Below are 21,095 nucleotides of genomic sequence, written 5' to 3' on the forward strand. Positions count from 1 at the left end.
AATAATAGTCGAGGGACTTATTGTGACTATTTGATAGTGTTGCCCAAATTCAGTCTTGGTCTTGCAGTCTTGGTCTTGTTCTTGCGTTTTTGCAAGACCAAGACCAAGAACAAGACCGCGTATTTTTAGCAAGACCAAGACCAAGACTGACCGTGCAAGACTTGAGCAAGAACAAGACATAGCCTGCAAGACTCTTGCGTCTTGCAGCTAGGACTTAGCGCTATTTCACGGAGTAGTTAGGTGTAACAGTTCGGTGTATAGGTAGGTAGGTACGCTTAGGAATTCTATGAGACGCAAAAAACTATATCAAAGAATATGAAAAACTGGACCTATGCGCATTACGACTAATACCATAAACATAGCGAATAAAAAAATATCTATTAAAATCAAACTGAGTGCATGCATAGTTATGTTTTAACCATCGGCACTTTGATAATGCGGCATCAAAGGTTTTGTACTTACTTCTCAAAGAAATTTGCCGCTTTTCGGAAGTACATGGTTATGATACACGCGCCGGCGGCTTCTTTTGAAATCTAAAACAATCGTTGCCGCCGCGCCGAAATCATAACATTTGACACTATTCATGCAAAATAATTTCGAATTTTAAGAGTACCTACAGGTGTTCCAAAGAATAAATAAGTTTCAGATTGGTGATTTTAGATTGGTGGAGGACGCATGAGACAGAGTATCCGATTTTATCGAAAATGGCCCGTGATTTTCTCTCAATACCTGCAACTTCAGTACCTGCTGAGAGGTTATTTTCTAAAGCATCATTAGTAATTAGAAAACATAGAAATAGGTTAAGTGATGAGTCAGCCAGATGGTTACTTTGTATTAATTTTTGGTCAAAAGAATTGATATAAAGTATCATAACCTAATGATAAAGCTGTTGATTTGTGTTGTATTTTATTTTTTATTCAAATAAATGATAAATCGTAAAACTCTTTTATTAAATTTCTTATAAGTTGAGGGTTCAATCTCTTTCTAGACAGATAAGTATTGTTCTTTAAAATACAGTCAAGTTATTGTAATTAATTTGTTTTTTTACATGTTTTAGCAAATGTAAGCTTATAAATCATAAATGTTTATTAAGAAACAGTTACTTCCATGGAAAACGACATATAGGTCAGTTGATTTTTCGAATTTCTTATCAAATCTTCAGTTATTTATTAATCTGCTTGATCTTTACTATAGCTATGTTAATTCAAGCTCACAATGTTCCAATTCTAATACGTTTTTCTAAGATTTAAAGTAAACTTTAATAAATAGTAATAGACTAATAGGTAATTGCAAGACTTGCAAGACTCTTGCTGCAAGACCAAGACCAAGACCAAGACTGGGAGCGCAAGACCAAGACCAAGACCAAGACCAGGTGTATTGGCGCAAGACCAAGACCAAGACTGGCTAAGTCTCGTCTTGTTCTTGCATTTGGGCAACACTACTATTTGACCAAAATCTAGACAGCTGCGTATTAAACTTTCATACAGTGGAAAAACAGCAAAAAAAAAGCTCAGTTTATTTCCGAGAACGTATTTAAAAGTTTATCCTGTTTTTTTTCTCGCAAGTGTGATGAAAATCGTAATATGAAACGCGTTTAGTACATTACTCATTACACTCTCGGCTTTCTTAGCGTATTCGCTAATACCGCCTCGACTATAAAATGCAATGTTACAAAACTAGATTCACAATCCACTATTTTATAGAGTTTAATATAAAAATGCATTTAAAAGGCTGTTGATGCTAAAATTCAAGGACAGATGATTTCTCTCCTCGCTTCCGTAAACATGCTCAACTGCAATGGATTTTCATTAGACGTAAAAAAATAGATTCACTCCTAATGGCTACAATGCTTCCTAGTAGCACCAACAGCAAAATTCTAAATGCTAACTATTGGATAATTGGATGATTGAATGATTGGCTGCCCAATAGTTAAAAATTGGGTAGCGGTGGCTTCAAGGCATAGGTTTTGTGGTGAAACTATGATTAAACTATAGAGATTAGAATACTAAAACAAACGAAGAGGAAACTCCAAACACGCAAGGCACTGTGAGTTATTGCTAATAAATTAACGCTGTCGGTCCCCTGCAAACTTTCCGTTCTGCATCGCTAACACTATAGCCACACTTGAATTTGTGAATACTATTAAATATCAGTGCAGAATAATAAAAAAAATGTTGAATAATCAATATTTTGTAAGGGATCAATGCATCCCTAAAAATTAAAAATTAAAAATTACATCTTCATTTCTAGAGCTAATTTCATCTCTAAAGTGTATTTCTCTTCAACGGGATTTGCATTTGCATCCTTTTCTATTCGAGCGTTTGTAGGATCTATGTCAGCAACACAATCTTCGAAGATTTCATCCTCCGCTGAAATATTAGCATGAACGTCACCTTTAGCATTTTTGTAATCAGATTCATCATAACTTGCCCCCGTTTCGACATGACATAAAAAGTTATTACCGTCATTAGATTTATTTTTGTCGCCAGATTCATCTTTCCTTAATTTTTTTTTGTATTCTTTACCTCTATCACTTTTAACATCGTCTACAGATATCGCGTTATGATTGTCTTCGTTACAAAAACCAGAATCATTGGCACCTGCACCAACCGCCCTTTGCATATCATAATCTTCTGTAAATGTGTCTTCAAGTCCCGAACTGTCATGGCTTGGTATCAAAGTAGCTTCATTGTCATCAGACGAGTCATCGTCAGAAGAGTCATCAGGAGAAGGGACGTAGTTTTCGTACATTTCCGCCCTTAATCTGTGTTCAACGTCTTCCACGTGTGCCTCTAGTATACGAGATACTTCTGGTAACTGATGATAAATATAAATTAGAAAATTTAAAATATACAATAGAAAACTAAGAGTGTTAATTTTTATATTCTTTTCAATTGGCAAATACACCCAGTATTAAAAAAAAACTATTAAAACGAAACATGCACAACACAAATACAAACCTTGCAACCTTTCGAAAATTTGATTGAAATACCGTGAAATACTGTTCATAGTAAACAGTAGTGTCTAGATACTACGGTTTACCATGACTTAGCTTTCATCATGTTGGTTTACGTGTTACTAGTTTCCGCCCTTAATTTCCGCAATGAAAATACTCACCGAGCATTCATGTTGAAGCTCATCCGAAATCTGCTCAATAATAGCATTAGTTTGGTTGTCGACTCGACTCGCGTGTGACGTCACCACATCTATCTGCCTATACAGCTCTTGTTCCTCATACTTCAGCGTTTTGTTCAATATCTCTGTGGCAACAGAGTCTTCTACGCGTGCATTTTCAGCCATATTTGAATAGTTGACACCTGCCAAGTTATTGGTCTATTGGAGGAATAGTTTGGGCCCATACCGTACACCACCCTAACTTAACAAGAGTTTGTCTTAACATGCCTTTTGGCATAGAACCTTTTTTAAGATTGGAAACCAGGATCTTAGATATATTGAGGTAACAGGCCACCAAGGAAGAAGAAGAGAAGAAGTTTAGTAAAAATTTATGAAAAAAGTCCCACTACGCAGCGCGTGTTAACTCCAATGAAATCTTCCACTACGTAACTCAAATTCAAAATTTCTTTATTTATGTAGGTAGGCCTATCACAGGCACTTATGAAGCGTTCATACATATATGTTTACATAATTGTAAGGCAATGGTGATAACTTCGTTTGCCAACTTAAACCTAAAGCTAAGAGAGTTCTAAACACGCCCTGATCTAAGAAGAGTCCACAACAAACTTAGCCGGATTTTTTTTTGTTATCACCATCTCACAGTAAATTAATATTAAGCTATTTTTGAATTTTTGCAGTGAGGCGGCTCTAAGCTTATAAGTCCCACACATATTGGAATCGAGGCTTCTGATGCACTTCATAATAGTTTTACCTTGTGATGGAAAACGATCATCGCCGTATGAATTAATAGTGTCGACAATACATCTCTTGGCGTCGGAACGATCCACGTTGCTCATTAGGTCCTTGGACGAACAACACACATTAGAAATTCTTCTCCTATGATGAAAGAATGATTCCTCTCTCGCTGAAACAAATTTTGATGGTTTTACTTTACTTAGTTTCTATATCTCTGGAGTTCTGGTTTCCCGCGGGACACGAAAAGAAGCTGCTCGTGTATTACCGTGTGAAATGTAAGTAGGTTGATTGTGGTTTTTGAAGTGAAAAGTTCGTTATTATTTGAAACTCTATGAGTATGCGTCACGATAAAAAAAAATGTATAGGATTAAGTCGGTGAGACATAAAATGTCATATAATATTTTGCATTAAAATATTAAAATAATGAAACCTTCAACAACCGCTCTCGTAAGCTTCTCTTCAAACGTTTCACTTCAACCGTTTGTAAATTGCATAGTATTTTTTTTTATTATTTGCGCTGTTTGTTTTTTAAATTTCTTTCTTAAAAATATTTAAGTCTATCTTAAAGGTTCCCTAATGCCATAGGAGTATCTACCGCCGTATCAGCCGTATCAATGATACGGAGCCCTCGGGCTAGACAGGCCCCCAACGTGTGTAAGCAAAAATGAGTAAAACGTTATCCACAATGCTTAATCTGCATACTTTCCGGTAAAAAAGAACATAAAAAAACTGTCATGCGTGCCTTAAGAGGTTTCACTTCAGAAATAACAATTTCAAGTAAAAAATCTTTTATCAACTGATGCTAAATTACCTAAGGACTTCGATGGGGCAAGAACGGCTATCAGACTTGTTATTATTACCTATAGAGGCAGGAAGTTTAGAAAAAGTGAAATCGTCTTCAGCGACAGGTATATGATTTGTATTGATGACGACTGCATATCGTCTGCGAAAGGTCCAAAAGTAATTTATGGGTTTGAGTATATGTTTTTATAACCTAATTTTAAAGTAACCTAAAACCTACCAATTCATACTGTTAAACAATGTGCCAAAACACATTTATTACAGCAAGATCACTTTACAATTGATAAATTTCTTAATGACAAGGTTACTTGATAGCACACCGCTTCGATTCCAACTCTCGCAAGACAGATTAACTATTGTAACGATGATAATATGGAAAAGAACAACTGCTGAGTTTCTTGCCGTCTTGTAGACGGTACAATCTGCCTTCCGAACCGGAGGTAGAGTCCACAGACAATAACATGAATCCTATCAGCATTACGACGCAATATCTGAACTTGGATCCGCACATCTGCAACCTGTGACCTGTTCATACAAATACATTGTTACTTACCTTTGTTAACTTTTACATCATCATCATCGCATTCTGAATTATCATTTTCATTACTATCCGTACTCCTTTTATTTCCGACATCTGTATTAGATTTAATAGCACCTGCTGTGCAATCCTTTTGACCGTTAGATTTAGCTGTAGTGGGTCGTCTTTTAGTATTTCCTGCTGATTGCTCACTTTCCGAGCTACTCGTGTCAGTATCGCTCGAAATATTTACGGAATCCGTATCCGGAGATGATGCTAGCAAAATTGACTTTAGTATCTAGCATATATGTATATCTATCTATTAAAAATCTTTTTTATGTTATTTCAGTTGCTTTGTGAAAATTCATTTTATTCAATTAAGGAATTTTTAGTGCACAAAAATATTTGACTTGATTTATATATTTACCTATACTGACATTATACTTAACATGCTTTATAAATGTCGATGCGAACGACAAAATATGCGTGAAACACTAAATATTAACATCTATATATATGTATAAGTGTTTAGTACCTATTAGTTTTTCCGAATTATACAATTTGATTTCATTTGATTTGATTAGAAATTATTAGATATTTCATAGAATAGCGTTTCTTTGCATAATTCCATGATATACAACGAACATTAAGCTTAATTTTATAGAAGCATTATAGCAATTGTCTTAGCATTTAATCTATTGTATTTTCGACATAGACGGTCAGCAATTGGGTAGGAGCTCGACTTAACTTTTGGGGGGCTAAGTTCGAATCAATGCTCGCACCTTTAACTTTTGAAAGTTATGTGCGTTTTAATTAATTAAAATATCACTTCCTTCAACAGTGAAGGAAAACGTCGTGAGGAAATCTGCATGCCTGAAAGTTCTACATAATGTTATGTAAAGTGTAAAGGTGTGTGGAGTCCACCATTCCGCACTGGGCCAGCGTGGTGGACTACGGTCTGAACCCCTTCTCATTGTGGGAGGAGACCCGTGCCCTGTAGTAGGCCGGTAATGGGTTGCTATTATGGTGATGATGATGATGATTTTGTGTGGAGTACCGTACAGATTCGAATGCTTTTCGCAAAGAAAATTAAGTTTTATGTTCATTGTACCTAAGTATATAATACACACCCATCCTAAAAAGGTTCTGGGTTTGATTCTGAATTAATTTAAAACGTTTCATAATTTGTGTGAAACGTGTCTTTTTGAGGGTTCAGTGTCTATCATAGTGCTACTAAAAATCTTCAATCTTGGGAGACAATAGGTAATAATAATTTTTACAAAACTCAGGGTTTTGAAATAGGTATGACAATAATGTTTCATTCTGCACACATTTGTTTTAATGAAGAAAATGAACTTGCAAGTAGGACAATTGCCATTTCCTTGGTCCTGTCTCACTATGAAATTTTAGAAATTAGCGCATCCTTCCTGACGTAGTATTAATAGAGTAATGCCCGTTTTCACTAACGACGGACAAGGCAATTCCTAAGTAAGTAACGGCTTATCAAAGAAGATTCCCAGACATACGTTTACCCTTCACCAATCGACTTTCATTAGGCAACTCATGTAACCTAACTTGTCTATGTTTCTTGTTACAAGGTGTGGTTGCTTGTGTTTATAATGTTATAAATAAATAAATAAATAAACTACGATAATACACACATCGCCACCTGGGCCCAAAGGAAGCGTAGCGTAGTTATGGGTACCAAGATGTCTGACGAATATTTATATAAATAATATACATAAATACTTATAATTTACAGATAAACACCCAGACACTGAAAAACATTCATGTTCATCACACAAATATTGTCCAGTAGTGGGAATCGAACCCACGGACTTGGACTCAGAAAGCAGGGTCGGCATTCGGTTGTCCAAAAATGAACTAAATTCATATTTTTTTCATCGGTCAGTTTACGAGTCCCCTAAATTTCAAGATCTGCTCGGTGAAGAAGGAATCGATGTCGTTACTTTAAACGGCGCCTAACGTCGTTAGACATCACATAAGTGGTTGTGCAACATTTTGTTTCCCTAGGAAACACATAGATCACTAGGCATCCGATCAAGGCGATTACTAGGTTTAGTGAAAACGCGCGTAAGAATTATAAATATCCTTGCATACTCACTTCCTGACTCTATCTCCTCTTTGCCAATTTCGTAATTAACTTCAGTCGGAGTTTGCTTATCGACGTATTGAAGTAGTACTGCGCCCGGTACATGAGTCAGTTTCATTTTATCCTCATCTGAAATACGGGCAGCTATTGCCAAATTGCGATATATTTCATCATCAACCAATGGGTGTCTGCTAGACATAGGTCTTTATAGGCAGTTCCAAATAAGTCATCCGTCTTCCGTGTCGGTGGTCTACCAACCGGTGCAAGGTCGCTATTCCAGCACCTTGTAACCCCAACGTCCATCAGTTCTCCGAGTTATGTGTCTTGCCCATGACCATTTATGTACATATAACTTACTCTGTCTTCATCAAACAAATCGTTTAATATATACCCTCTTATTTTTACGTCTATAAGAACCGTGTCTGCCTTAATGCTATAAACTCTAAATTTTGATTGGGCATAGAAAAAACAATATTTTCATAGCAAAAATGTGAGAATCGAGAAACTTTAAAACTACATTGTATTTTTGAATAATTGGTAAAAATTTCTATGTGCTGAAGGCCACTTATCCTCCAATGTTTGAAACGTGAAAAATCTTACTTAATTAAGGTAAGTAAAGGGTGGTGTAGGTACTTACTCTAACTTTGCAAATTGCGATTGCGATTCAGTGTTTCAAATCAAATAATTAAATTAATCTAACTTTACCTACTAACTATTTATACAGTTCCGAACCTCAGCCTAAGTTTACCGTGCGTTAAACTTAGGCTGAGCTTTGGAGCACGGTTAAATGATCTTTACCAGGTTTCTCTCCCGCTGTAAGCTGGCTCAAAGCAGCTCGGTCAAACGCGTTATCCGTTTTGTAAGTAGTCACAAAGTTCTTTTTCGTAAGCGCATGCGCATGCTCCGGTTCTTGCGCCTTGTGGAATGCTTCCATCGTCTTAACATCATAAAGTTTCTATAAACAACAAATGATCCAAATCAAACCCAACTAATTCTTCTGTCGATTACTTATAAAGTCTACTTTTTGTCATTTTTGCTAAAACTGAGTTTCAGATTTGTTCTGCATCCGCAAAAGGTCAGAAACTTAGTCCTAGCAAAATTAAAAAGTAGCCTTCTTTGTTTTGATAACATTAATGTATTTTGAGTACAAAATACATTAAAAAAGTAAAACCTTTAAATTTTCGAGATAGAGATAATTTGAATGAAAATAGTTTGTTGAGTCTAATCCAATTTTTGTTTGAAAATTAATTTAACCATTGGATCTATAGCAGGTTCTCCTCTAGCGATCCTAGCTTCCTTCTCCAACTCCTCCTTCTCTAGCTCGCTGAAGATTTCTAAATCTTCGGCACTTGGCTGCAGATCTGGATCCCCTTCATCATATACTTTGTTGGATTTTACGCGATCCATGTAGTTTATAAGAGCTACTCCATCGCCGTCGCCTTGACCTGATGTTGCTGAAAAGGTAATAATGTATCATATCTTTCAAGTGGTTAAACACAGAACACTAGAACATGGGACGAACTTTGCTTGATATACTCGTAGTAAGTACAGCTTCTTTACTGGCGGCTTGGAAAAAATATAACATCTTCTTCCAGTTCCTCACTCCCCATAAATAGTCCATACAATTTCTATATAACAATGCCAATTACAATAATAATTTATCCAACCTACGTGATTATCATCATCATCATCATATCAACCCTTGAACAGCCCCTCAGTTAAAACTGTTTAAGCCGTTGACTACCACGTTGTTGATGGACTTCACACGCCTTGCCTTCACACATCTTCTTGGAGAACTCTCAGGCACGCAGGTTTCCTCACGGTGTTTTACTTCACAGTTGAAGCAAGAGATATTTTAATTACTTAAAACGCACAGACTTTGAGGCTGGGATTCGAACTCTGCCCCCCGAAAGTGAAGCCGAAGTCCTAACGTTCAACGTGATTAACAGCTCGTAGTTTTTTGGACTCCAAAATTTCTGAGCAATTCACGCGTAACCTCATTTTGTAAAATTATGAAAACAAAAATTTAGTACTAACCGGGGTGTGTTTATATGCTTCGTATCTTTCGTAGTAAGTTATTTTCTAAACTACTACAGTTTATTAATTAAAGTTTTCAGAATAAAGCCTATAAGGTAATGTTTAAACACAAAAATTTTAAAGTATATGATACTTACAAGGGTAAACTGTCTGCTTAGTTGATTGAGAGCTTGTAATTGGTTTAATATCTTCTTTTGCATCATTTTTAGTTATATCTGTACCCTTCTCGGACTTTGCCCCTGTTGCTGTCTTTTTATTATTATCATCATCGGTATCTTTCTGTTCTTTAACCTCTTTTATAGATATACATTTTAATTTCCTATTACTGTGATCATGTTCAATTGCATTAGTCTTTTCTTTATCTATACTTTCAAATTTATTAATGGTTTCCTTTTTAAAAGCTACTTTCTTATCAACATCAATAATTAAATTTCCATCTTCAATCATACCTAAAATTCAAATTATTTTTATTTTGTTATTATGCGTTTTATGAAATAATTAGTTGTTATTTGCACGATATCAATATCGGCACTGGACAAATAAGTATTGGCTAAAATTTACTTACACGCTCCAAATCGTAGTATTTTTGTACAAACTGACGTTTATCCTTTATGCATCTGGTAAAAAACTCAACACCTACCTCTATTAATTTCATTATCTTTATTTTCTGAAACGATATTATTCATTGGCGATTTTTTAGAATACTCCTTGATTATTTCAATAAGTGGTTTCCGTTTAGCAGCTCCTGATGTAAGAGATTCAGAAATAGTTTCAGGCATTATTGCATCAGCACTTGGTGGTATATTTTTGCGCTCTGGAACATTCAGTACGTTTATTCTAAATAGGTTTTTGGATCTTTCAAATGTTGTTGCTTATAGATTCGTTAACATATCGTACTGAACTAAAGTGTCATGTTAGAGTCAGCTATATTCATATTGATCCTTGTGGGAAATGGTAAACAAATGTAAAATATTAAAAGATACAAAAAACACCGCGTTATATGAATTTGTTAACATTAACGAAAAGGTTCCAAACTCATCGTTCAATTTAATTACGAAATTTGTATAGGACCGAAATCAAAATTAACGAGTCTGATCGTATTTTTTACGAAAATATGTACGAAATTGCAATTAACTATAAGGTAATAGATAATAAATATTACCTTCCAGAATCTGAGGCATTTTCTTTTTGTCGGTATGCGGAGCCTGATTAAACAATAAATTGTTTATTGCATTCAAATCTGATACAACTTTGCTGAAAACCAAACATACATTTGTCAAATAAAGTCAGTTAAATAAAACTATACTTGAATTTGTTACATAAAATAATCCTAACTAATCTTTCGTATTTGCTAGATGGTTTATTAAAAATAATTATTCACAAGAGAGTAAATTATAGGTTTGGATTTATTTACTTCCTAGCTAAGTCATTACTCATATATCATAATTTTTGCCCTATAGATCATCAAGTTACCAGTAGAATGGTAAATATTTATGGGGGAGGACAAAGAAGTCAAGTAAGACCGAAGAAGAGGTAGATGGATTGTGGGAAAGAGGATATGCGATTTAGACGATTATTAGGAAGTAATCGGGATACGACGGATAACAGCAATGAGCGAAAGGAAAAATTTAGCAATTGTTCATTGGAAAGTCAACATCTGCTGAGAATGCTCGTAGGTCGGAGCAAAAGGCGCGTAGAGAATAAACTGCGGAAGATCTATTGTATGCATATTGTGATCACTAGTTTATGTATTAGCATGTAGTTATTCGCATGTATGTATTTTAATATTTGTACCACCAGCAGTCTATTCTCCTCTTCTTTTTTTTTTCCTAATTCAAAGGTTGCCTGGCAGAGATCGCTATTAAGCGATAAGGCCGCCTTTTGTATTACTACTTCTTTCGATATGTTTCTGTTTTTGTTATATTTTAAATAAGTTAATGTTGTGGTATACAAATAAAGAGTTTAATAATAATCTAGTATATGAAGAAATTATAAATTGCACCGTACAAATTCTTTTGCTTTTCGCGGAGTACAGCAAGAATCTTCATTGTAAAATGTGTTTTGCTGAAACCAATAATAATTAGCGTGGGCAAGACAAATATATAGTAACAAAATGCTTATGGCTCCAGTGTCGTTGAGTCCTAAATAATTACAATATCACAAACATTTTCTTTATCGTATAAGGCTATAGTGTAGTTGCTTTTGTTTGTTTGCTGTTAGTTTTTAGCTTGGTAGTTGCGTTTTCTACATTAATAATTTAGATTTTCTCGGAAACAACACCTAGCCTGTCTGAAGATATTTTTTTGATTGACTCGAACGCGATTACTGAATTTCGTTGTCAGTTTATATGCTACTTACTTATCACCAAAATTAGACGACCCAGCCATAAATCCAGTCCACTGATCTTCATTCGGCTGATCTTCCTTCAGCTCCTGTATCATTCGTTCGCCACTGTCTACTTTGGACCACTCTATTTTCGTCGTTTTTCCATCTATTATACAATTAAATAACATTCAATACTTCCGGACAAAACAACCTTTTTATCATGTCGGTAAAAACAGCATAAATACCTATGTGTGTAAGTTAAAGAACACTTTCAACTCATTATCTAGCACGGGTCTTCTCCCAGAATGAGAAGGACTTAGGCCGCAGTCCACCACGCTGGCCAAATACAGATTGGTGGACTTCACACGCCTTTGAGAACTTTATGAAGAGCTCTCGGGTAGGTTTCCTTAAAATGTTTATTACCTTTACCATTAAAACAAGTGGCATTTAATTGCACATAAGTTCCAAAACTGGTGAGGTTTGAAGCATGGATGGTACAATATACAAGCAGCAGCAACATCGGGCAATATCTCATTAATTTGGGTGCTGATTTGTAAGATTTTCTACATACGGTAAGCTAACTATTCGATCATGTGAGAGTTAATTACAATTTGAATGGTATCGAAGGAGCGCTATCTATTTACAATACTCTGAAACAGTATTGCCACTAGCACTCTTTTTATTAGTAGTTTAATTTTACAAGATCAAATAAATTGGCGCAATAAACGAACCTTGACCATCGTCTTTTTCATCGCTGTCACTGTCACTAGAGCTGCCACTGGTGGAGTCATCAGCCTCGGATCCCGACAGCATGTCGACTATAACACCTTGTTTCGTCTCAACTCTGTCTGATTCTGCTGTTATCTCTTGCTTCTTTTCCGCTTCTCTAATCTCTATATCTTCTTCGTCCTGTTTAATTCAAATCGTTATTTGAAAGTGGGTATTAAAGTGAAAATTTGTTATTTTATTGAGTTCTTTACATCTCGTGCCACGATAGTTAGACATTTCATTTTTTAAACCGTAGATGTATCTGGAGATAATAACTTATATGTTCTGTATCTCTCATAGTACCTATATGGCTCAGTGATCGATTTGAATGATTTATTTTTATTACGTATCTAAACTGAATGGATTTAAGTTTTCTAAATTTTTTTTTAAATATTATACCTATCATCTTGTAATGTGTAAATTATTTCTGTTTTTTGTTGTGTCTAACAATTTTTTGACAAATTAAGTTTACATGACGCTTTGTCAATGCTATGTGCACTTTTTAATCGAGGTGCACATCAGAGCATGTTATTGTGTGTGTGCTATATTTAAAAAACGTGAAACGTGTTGTTAGTGCGTGTAAATGAAAACCGAAATAATACTTCACAGGCTTTAGAGGTACATTATATACTGTCGTTGAGATTTATCTGTGAAACTGAAAACCTAATAGTTTTTGAGTAAATCACTGCCATAGTTTTTACTGAAAGAAATCAGATACAGGCTGGTTTACATGCAAAATTAAAATCATGTGACTCGTCGATCGTCGCGTAGCGTAGGTACTATGCGCGTGTTATGTCTTTTAATAAGTAAACACTTAGAATTACGACTTAACAATTATTATTCATAGTAAAGTCAACAAACATCTCCTGAGGATGCTCCGGTTTCGGAGCGAAACGTGCGTAGAGGGTACATTGCCGAGGATCCGTATTACGGTTTGAAGAAATTATAAATTACACCATACAGATTCTGAGTTCTCCTGCTGTTCGCGAAGTATAGCAAATTAAGCTTAATTTTCATAATATGTAATGAATTTCCGCGAAGTAACGCCTGCTTTTATCCAATTTCCAATACTTAGAATGTTTTGAATTTGTTTATATGGAAAAATAGACGCTTCCCACTGCGTCATTTCGCTGATAAGAAAAAAACAATTAGCATGTTAATATACTTAAGTGAGTTAAGAAGGCGAAAATATCGTGCAAAGGATTTCAGACCTTTTTAACAACAGGCGGAAGACCCAACTTCTCCCTTTCCTCTTGCTCACGAGCTTCTCTTTTCGCGCGATTATCATCTCTCATCTTTATGAGGTAGCGCACGCTCTGCATGACTTTCTCTTGCTCTCTCTCTATCCACCTGCGAAAAGTGAGACAGGAATAAATCTTTTACTCGGTAATTTTCTCTACTGCCTACTAGGTGTCGTTAGACAACCATCGTGGTGATGCGCCCTTATGAGTGGAGGTCCCGCGTTCGATCGGTTCGATTTTTTTTACTCTGTTAGTGATTTTTTAATAATTTTATTGGAGGAAATTTTATACTAATTATGATTTTACTATTTGACATAATATTAATACCGAATATATTAGTTTACATATGCATTTTATATGATTTATGTTGAACTTTTATTAATAAACCTATTTAATAATGAATTTATTATCATATGAAAATCTCTCATATTTTGCTATAGTTCATAAACAAAATAAACTAGGCTAAATAAATTATATAGCTTTAATGAAATTAATTGTAATTAATCAAATTCTGAATGGTATTAATTATTTTTAAGTTAAGATTTGCATGCCTTTAAATGGGCTAAACATTGTTCTGTATAACTTTTTGTAACATCTATAATTTGACATGTTTTTTGCAAATAAATGATTATGATTATTATGATTATGATCCCTGACATGGGTAATTTGAAAATTTACTATTTATGAATTTGTCTGGTCTGGTGGGATCTCCGGCAGTGGCTAGTTACCACCCCATCCACAATATCGGCAACAGCGCGCGAACCACGCACTTTTTTGCTTATATTACATATTATTTTGGGAGAACAATGTCTCCTGCCCATGCTAGCCGTGCAAGTGAGATCGTAGTCAAGAGCTAACTTGTAAAGGAATTAACAAAATGTACAAGTCCAGGTCCTGAAGTATTGGTTATGGCGATTCTGGTTGCGTCCAGCCTGGAAGATGTGCAACCCTTGTTGATGGAGTGCGACCGGGATAAAAGTGGAAGGGTTTGACTGATGAGCCTTAGTTATAACGACGGAGGTGTTGCGCCAAGTGCCCTGACTAGTCCAAAATCTGCGATCGTGATGGACTACGGCCTTAACCCCTTCTCATTGTGGGAGGAGACCCGTGCCCTGTAGTGGGCCGGTAGTGGGTTGATATGATGATGAGGACGATGAAATGTTTATAACATTCAGATTAACACACAGACAGTGAAAAACATTCGTATTCATCACACAAACATTTTCCAGTAGGTCCCACTACTGGAAAATGTTGGCCAGCGAGGTGGGCTATAACGGCCTCAACCCTTTTCATTGGGGGAGGAGATCTGTGCTCTATAGTATGGTCCGGTAATGGATTGTTGATGTCAATTTGTACCGTTTCCTCTCGGCAATCTCCTCCTGCACGCCGCCCCGCTGCCACGCCTCTGCGCATGCGCGGTCCCGAGGGAACACGGGCCGGTTGTCCAGATTGAGCAGCTCTTTGAGTCGCAGCGTCAGCGTCTTGCGGTACGCCGGTATGATGCGCACCACAGGGTTACCGGTCAGCACGAGAACTGCGGAAATGGGCATGAGGTTAACTTTGACAAACTGCCTTAGGATGTTCGGAAGGACCTACCTGCTATTACAAAAAAATATCTTATTTTATTTCAAATATAATACGTTTTGATGATATAAATTGCAAAAAAATATTTTCCTCAAATATCTTCGCTGGGTGTCACGGAAGTAGTCGGGATGTGATAGGTCAATTCGGGCTTTGGTAAGTCCTTGTTCCATAGCTAAAGATAATTGATAACGCAAAACTGAGCAAAATACAAAATATTGATATTTACGCAAATAACAAGTGCGGACATTTTTGAAGTTCAAGCGGTACATTATACATAATTTTACATGTTTATATAGACGTGACGTCATTCGGCATTCAACCTGTCATTGCGGATCTCTAGATTTTGCAATTTATTCATTACATAAAGCCCATCTCGCTTAGAATTAAAATATAAATATATATATATTTTTTTTTTTTTTTTCATACATGAACCTTAAAAGATACAATACTTTAGCGTTTCTTTGTTAATGTCACCGTGCCAAGGCAATGAGCATGTCATTGTAGTCAGAGAACTAATGGGCTCGGGGGCAGATTTATCTTGGAATGGTGACCGCGTTCTTCGAACAGTGCGCGACTTATGGCTCCGAGAAATGGCATCTTAGGAAGGCTCAGAGTCGCTCTAGATAGTAGAAATAGCTATCCCTAGGATATCTCTACGTGATTAAATCAGACATGACGAGGTCCGCAGAAGATGCAGAACTATCTACATGGCTCAACGAATCTAAAGTATCAATGGGCTGGAATCGAAGCTCCTAATAGCCGAGAACCTAAACCTAGAGAATTTTCTAATAGCGGAATATCTCTACAACTTATAAAACTATTTATGAACCTAGAGGTACCTTTAAGAATCGGCATGTCGGCCAACACATCTACGATTAGAGGATCTTCGAGGCGATTGTAGGACAAATCCACGACCGATAGATTTCTGCATGATCTCAAATGTACCAAATCATCTGAAAAAACATAATATAATGCATTATTTAAGAATCAACGTTTAAAGATATGCTTATCGAACTCAAAAAAGCCTACAACCAAATAAAAAATTAAAATTTTTGCTTAGTTAGTCTATAAGTACTTTTTAATATAATATCTAAGATAAGTCTAGACTGTTTTTAGTGAATCTACCTTCTGTTCGGAAGACAGACTCTACCGAGAAAATTCTGGCAAGTAACTCAGCAGTTGCTCTTCATCAATAAAGGTTTCCTTTCGCATTGGAATGAAAAGCGAAGAATATGAACTTAGGAGAAATCAGACACAGTTTTTAACCATACTAGTATGAATAATTTACTTACCAACGCTTGTCAGCATATTATGGCCCATGCTTAATGTATGCAGGTCCGGTACAACGTCTAGATTCTCAATTTTTGTTACGAAATTATGGTCTATATTCAAAGTGTCTAACTTAGGGCAGCCATGTAGGTTCTCAATCTTTCTGAGTACGTTATAATGTAGGTACAGGCATTTGAGTTCCGATAGAGTGTCTAAGCCTTCGATTCTTTGTATTCCATTGTTTTCAAGGAATATGCACTTCAGGCCTGTGTATTCTTCTAAATTCTCGATTTTTGAAAACCCCTGAAAGATATCATCATTCTTGTCAGCTTTATTTTTTTTTAAGTTATAACTGACAACCGGTTAGTCAAAACCAAAAACAGAGATACACTTCGCAGGGCATGCAGGGCTGGGCATGCATCCTACAAAGTGCCTGCGTCCATGAAGCTGCGGCATAGGAGTTAAGCCACATGTGCCTACAATTACCTACACTTAAAACCTGCAAACCAAACCTGCTTGGCGGCAGAAATATGCATGGTGTTATACGCATGGCGGCTTAATGCTTTACACCTAGGTACTTGCTCTTTCCTAGCATACCCTTTTTTCCATTTACCATCGGGACAACCGTCTGTCAATTATAACTTCGCCGAAAGTGGCACCAGCTGTCCAAAGGACTAAAAAATCTACCGTTCACTGCAAATCGCGCGCGCTCTAAACGTAATCGATATGGTGGAGTATCAACGAGTGCCAGTAGCAGTCCAAGGTATGTATTGCCTTATATTATTATCGACTATTGAAAGTATGTAACAGAGTGTAAACGATGATAGCCTAGTGGGTAGATTTAACTCGCCCCCTCCCCTGCCCCCAGTTCAATCCCCGGCATGCACCTCTAACTTTTCTAAATAACGAGCGTTTTTAATTTAAGCCATTAAATATCACTTGATTTTACCGTGAAAACATCTTTTAAATTCATCAAAGAATTCTCCATAATTTTCTTAAGGACGTTCGAAGTCTACCAATCCGCACTTGGCATGCGTGGTTGACCACTGCCTAAGCCATGCTGATTCTGATGAACATCTTGACACACCAGGGTAGAATCTGAATTCCCACCAGGTCTGACAACTATTCCTGTCTAGCTAAAAGAGTTTTTCAAAGAAACTTACTTTAAAATGCAAATACAGAATGTCATTCAGATAAGGCGTAGAGTACAACTTGTGTTGTTTGCAGTGGTTCTTTATGAACTCTTTCGTCATTCGCGGTGCTCTGTTCATTTCTTCTAATTCTTTTTCCACTTTAATCTGGAACTCTCTCTGCCTCCTCTTCTCCGCCTCTTCATTCTGCCTTTTATTTTCTTCTTGTTTAGCTGAGTTATGAAATAGACATTTTCAAGTAATTAATTAGAATTAATAATATTGACAACATTGCGCAATGGTGAGCGCTGCGGTCATGTAAGCTGGATCTCCCGGGTTTTGCTTCCCGGAAACTACTTGCACAAGCTTTTTGTAATACAGCGTCCCGATTATAGAAATCACAATTTGCTCGCTCGCAACCGAATGCATATCACACTTCCTGTCGGTAAAATAAAATGGACTTAATGCCACACAGGACTCGCAAATCCTGTCCTTATGCTTTTTGCTAAAGAATTGTATGCAAATTTGAACTTTAATCGTATAAAACATAAGATTCACTTTACAACGATATTCAAGTATTTTCAAACTCTAAAACGGCTCCTCGGTCCGTAGCTGGGCAGCTATTCGGTTAATACCTGTAGTATTAGTCGAATATATACCCAGCTAGGGACCTAGCTTTTGACTGCCGGCCTGGCTAAGCATTAGTTAACCTCCTGAGCACAAGTTGCAGAAAGACCTACAAATCTTAATGAATTTCGTTTTCAGTTTTGTTTTTTTTGACTTGTGTGGCTACAATATAAGTGTACGTGTTCATTAATACACCAAAAATATATACAGCCTTTCGTATAATGTTAAAAATGAGTATTTTTGATGTCTGTGTTGGAAATAAATTTTATTAACATACCTTTATTTTGCAATGCCGATGACAATTTGTTGTTTTCGATACAATCACCTTTCGCTTTGTCATCTGTTTCAACAGGATGTAAATCGTGTATTTTAGACGGTGTTATATTTTTCTTATTTTCTTCACGTTTTAATAAAGTATTAGCCAAGCGTAACACTTCTTTGTTATCCTTCATTTTATCCTTAATTTCGTACAATAGATGATCTATTCTCTCTTTTCTTGCACATTCTTGTTGTTCAAAGTCAGATAATTTCTTGTTAGTATTATCTTTGCAGAGTATATCTATATCCCATAATTCTTTACGCTTTATAGCACCTTCTTTCAATGGTTCCGCAGACTTAGTGTCACTACCTTCCGATTCACTTTCCAATATATTGTTTCTTATATTTGGTGCTTTAGGATGAAGAATTTTTTGGGATTTGTTCAAAACATCATCGACTTCTTTGATAAAATCTTGGCACTCTTGATTTCTCATTTCATAGTTTTCTTTACTCTTATTAATTCTGTTCTCATGACATTTTATTTCATCGTTCAGTTTTGTTATCGCAGTATGTATACCATCTATTTCTAAGAGAGTAACATTTCCTTTGTCATTATCATCAGTTATTATATTTCGGTGCACATCGCCCTGTAGTTCTCCCACTCGACACGTTTCAATTTCTTTTACGCGTTTTTTAACCTCTCCTCCTTCCTTCATTTTAAGATAAGCAATATTAGACTTCCTTGAGTTTTCTAATGCTGTATTTACATCGTTCAGTAATTCGTTCATACTATTCAATTTGTTTGTTATATCTTCTTTGATAAATGTTTTTAAACATTCTGCTCCTTCAACAATATTTTGAGCGATAGTTTTCATTTCTTTAAACTCAAGTTCGTTATTTTCTTTGCTTGCATTATTTTCAAATTCTGATATAGCGTGCAAAGTATTTTGCAACGACGTCTCCATCTTTTCGTCAAATTTTGCTTTATTACTTTGTTGAATTAATTTAACGTCTTTATTTTCAACAGGCAACTCATCCTCATCTGCTGATTCAAATACATCTGATACATTACTTTCATTAAGATGTATTTCATCATAATCATTGGTTAAAATAAAATCAATTTCTTTTAAGGCGTTTTCTGTGTCCTTCAGTTTTACTTCAAAACTTTTGGGGAAAACTATATCTTTATCTTGTTCATTATTATCCTTATCATCTTTAAGGTTTCCACTAAGGTCTAAAGTGATACGGTTTTCTTTCAAAGATATATTTAAAACTTTATTAATCGCATAACTTTCTATAATTTCATCAAAACCAGAGGTTTGTCTTCTCCCTTTAATAATACAGGATGATGCTTCTTTCAATGCTGGGTGTTCTTCCATTGGTAGCTTACTAGGTTTATCTTGCATATTTTGTATGTTATCAGGATCTTCAAATGTATCTGCTAACTGATTCAACATTTCCTTTGTTTCTTGATATCTAGTTTCATAAGATTTATTGGTATATTTTGTAATAGCTGTATCTATTCTTTCAAATTCCTCATCTTCGCTCGATTCATGATTGTCTATTTCTTCTTCAACAGTTTGCTTGTCTTCAGCTGTACTATTTTTCTTACAACCAGCAGCAGCATTCATCAATGTTTGCATATTTCTGTATTTAATTCTTTTTATCTTGTCAGTATTGCCTTCTGCCGAATCAAGTTCCGCTTTCATATCGGTGTAATTTGAAACCTTAATTTGGTTCATTGGCACTACTATATCATTATTATAACTGTGTGAGTTCATTACTATCTGTATTTGTTTTGCTTTTTCTGCAATTACAGGATTGTTTTTTATAATTTCTTTAGTTTTCTCAGCGGTTAGAGGCACTGTATCGTCTTCCACTTTCGTAAATGGTTGTCCTGCCATGACTTCATATTCCGATTTAACAGGCCCAAGAGCAGATGCAGCAATATAGGGCCTATCTTTGTTCATTTCACCATCTATAAGAGGTTTAAGCTCATTTTCAATAATTTTATCTAACTCGTGTTGCGGGAAATTTGCACTTGCATAGAATGCTTTTAATTCATTACGCTTTCGTTCTATATAAGCGGGATCACTTGCAGGAACACATGACGCTTCCATTTCTCTGAATTTTACCAATAACTCATGGTTAACATTTACTGAGAGACAAATTCTATTAGACGTTTCTATGGTTACAACGATTATTTTGTTAAGTCAGTATTTGAACTTGATTTGAAAAAGGAAACAGTACATATGAGGTATGAGTAAACTACATATTATAGGTTTCATGGTAACTTTCAAGAAGCTAACAAATAATCTTTACTACACAATTGTGGTGTCATTGGAAGTATAACATATTTGATAATTTTTTTTACATTTATTTTTATATCGAAATACTGGAAAAGAAAATATCACAAAAAATTATGAACAAAAAAGTTGTCATTTTTCTACAAACACCATTAATTACCATAATTGACATATTATGACAAATAACAATTGACACTTATGGCTGTACAGCTATATACCTTGGCCATTTCTTTCCCTACCGGAAAGATT

At 35.6% G+C, this 21,095-nt stretch overlaps 1 protein-coding gene across 1 annotated transcript; it reads right to left on the bottom strand.

The window, feature by feature from the left end:
• Nucleotides 1-1,746: 1,746 nt before the first annotated feature.
• Nucleotides 1,747-20,660, bottom strand: LOC120634232. Its single transcript, XM_039904706.1, has 18 exons — nt 18,560-20,660; nt 17,689-17,888; nt 16,549-16,828; nt 16,096-16,209; nt 15,029-15,206; nt 13,643-13,781; nt 12,395-12,572; nt 11,697-11,829; nt 10,501-10,592; nt 9,979-10,152; nt 9,476-9,787; nt 8,556-8,755; nt 8,100-8,256; nt 7,314-7,430; nt 5,225-5,464; nt 3,887-4,039; nt 3,118-3,317; nt 1,747-2,817 (listed from the first exon to the last, which is right to left on the bottom strand). Exons 1-18 carry the CDS (start codon nt 20,658-20,660, stop codon nt 2,233-2,235), a joined length of 5,553 nt encoding a protein of 1,850 aa, XP_039760640.1. The 3' UTR covers nt 1,747-2,232.
• Nucleotides 20,661-21,095: the final 435 nt, after the last annotated feature.

The sequence above is a fragment of the Pararge aegeria genome, chromosome 23, assembly GCF_905163445.1.
Source record: "Pararge aegeria chromosome 23, ilParAegt1.1, whole genome shotgun sequence".
In the NCBI taxonomy this organism is placed as follows: Eukaryota; Metazoa; Arthropoda; class Insecta; order Lepidoptera; family Nymphalidae; genus Pararge; species Pararge aegeria.

Coding starts and splice junctions, on each gene's coding strand:
- LOC120634232 (XM_039904706.1), bottom strand. CDS start 20,660: ATGGAAGCGTCATGTGTTCCTGCAAGTGATCCCGCTTATATAGAACGA. Junction 16,829..17,688: donor TTCTGTATTTGCATTTTAAA/GTAAGTTTCTTT, acceptor GATATCTTTCAG/GGGTTTTCAAAAATCGAGAA. Junction 2,818..3,117: donor AGCTTCAACATGAATGCTCG/GTGAGTATTTTC, acceptor ATTTATCATCAG/TTACCAGAAGTATCTCGTAT.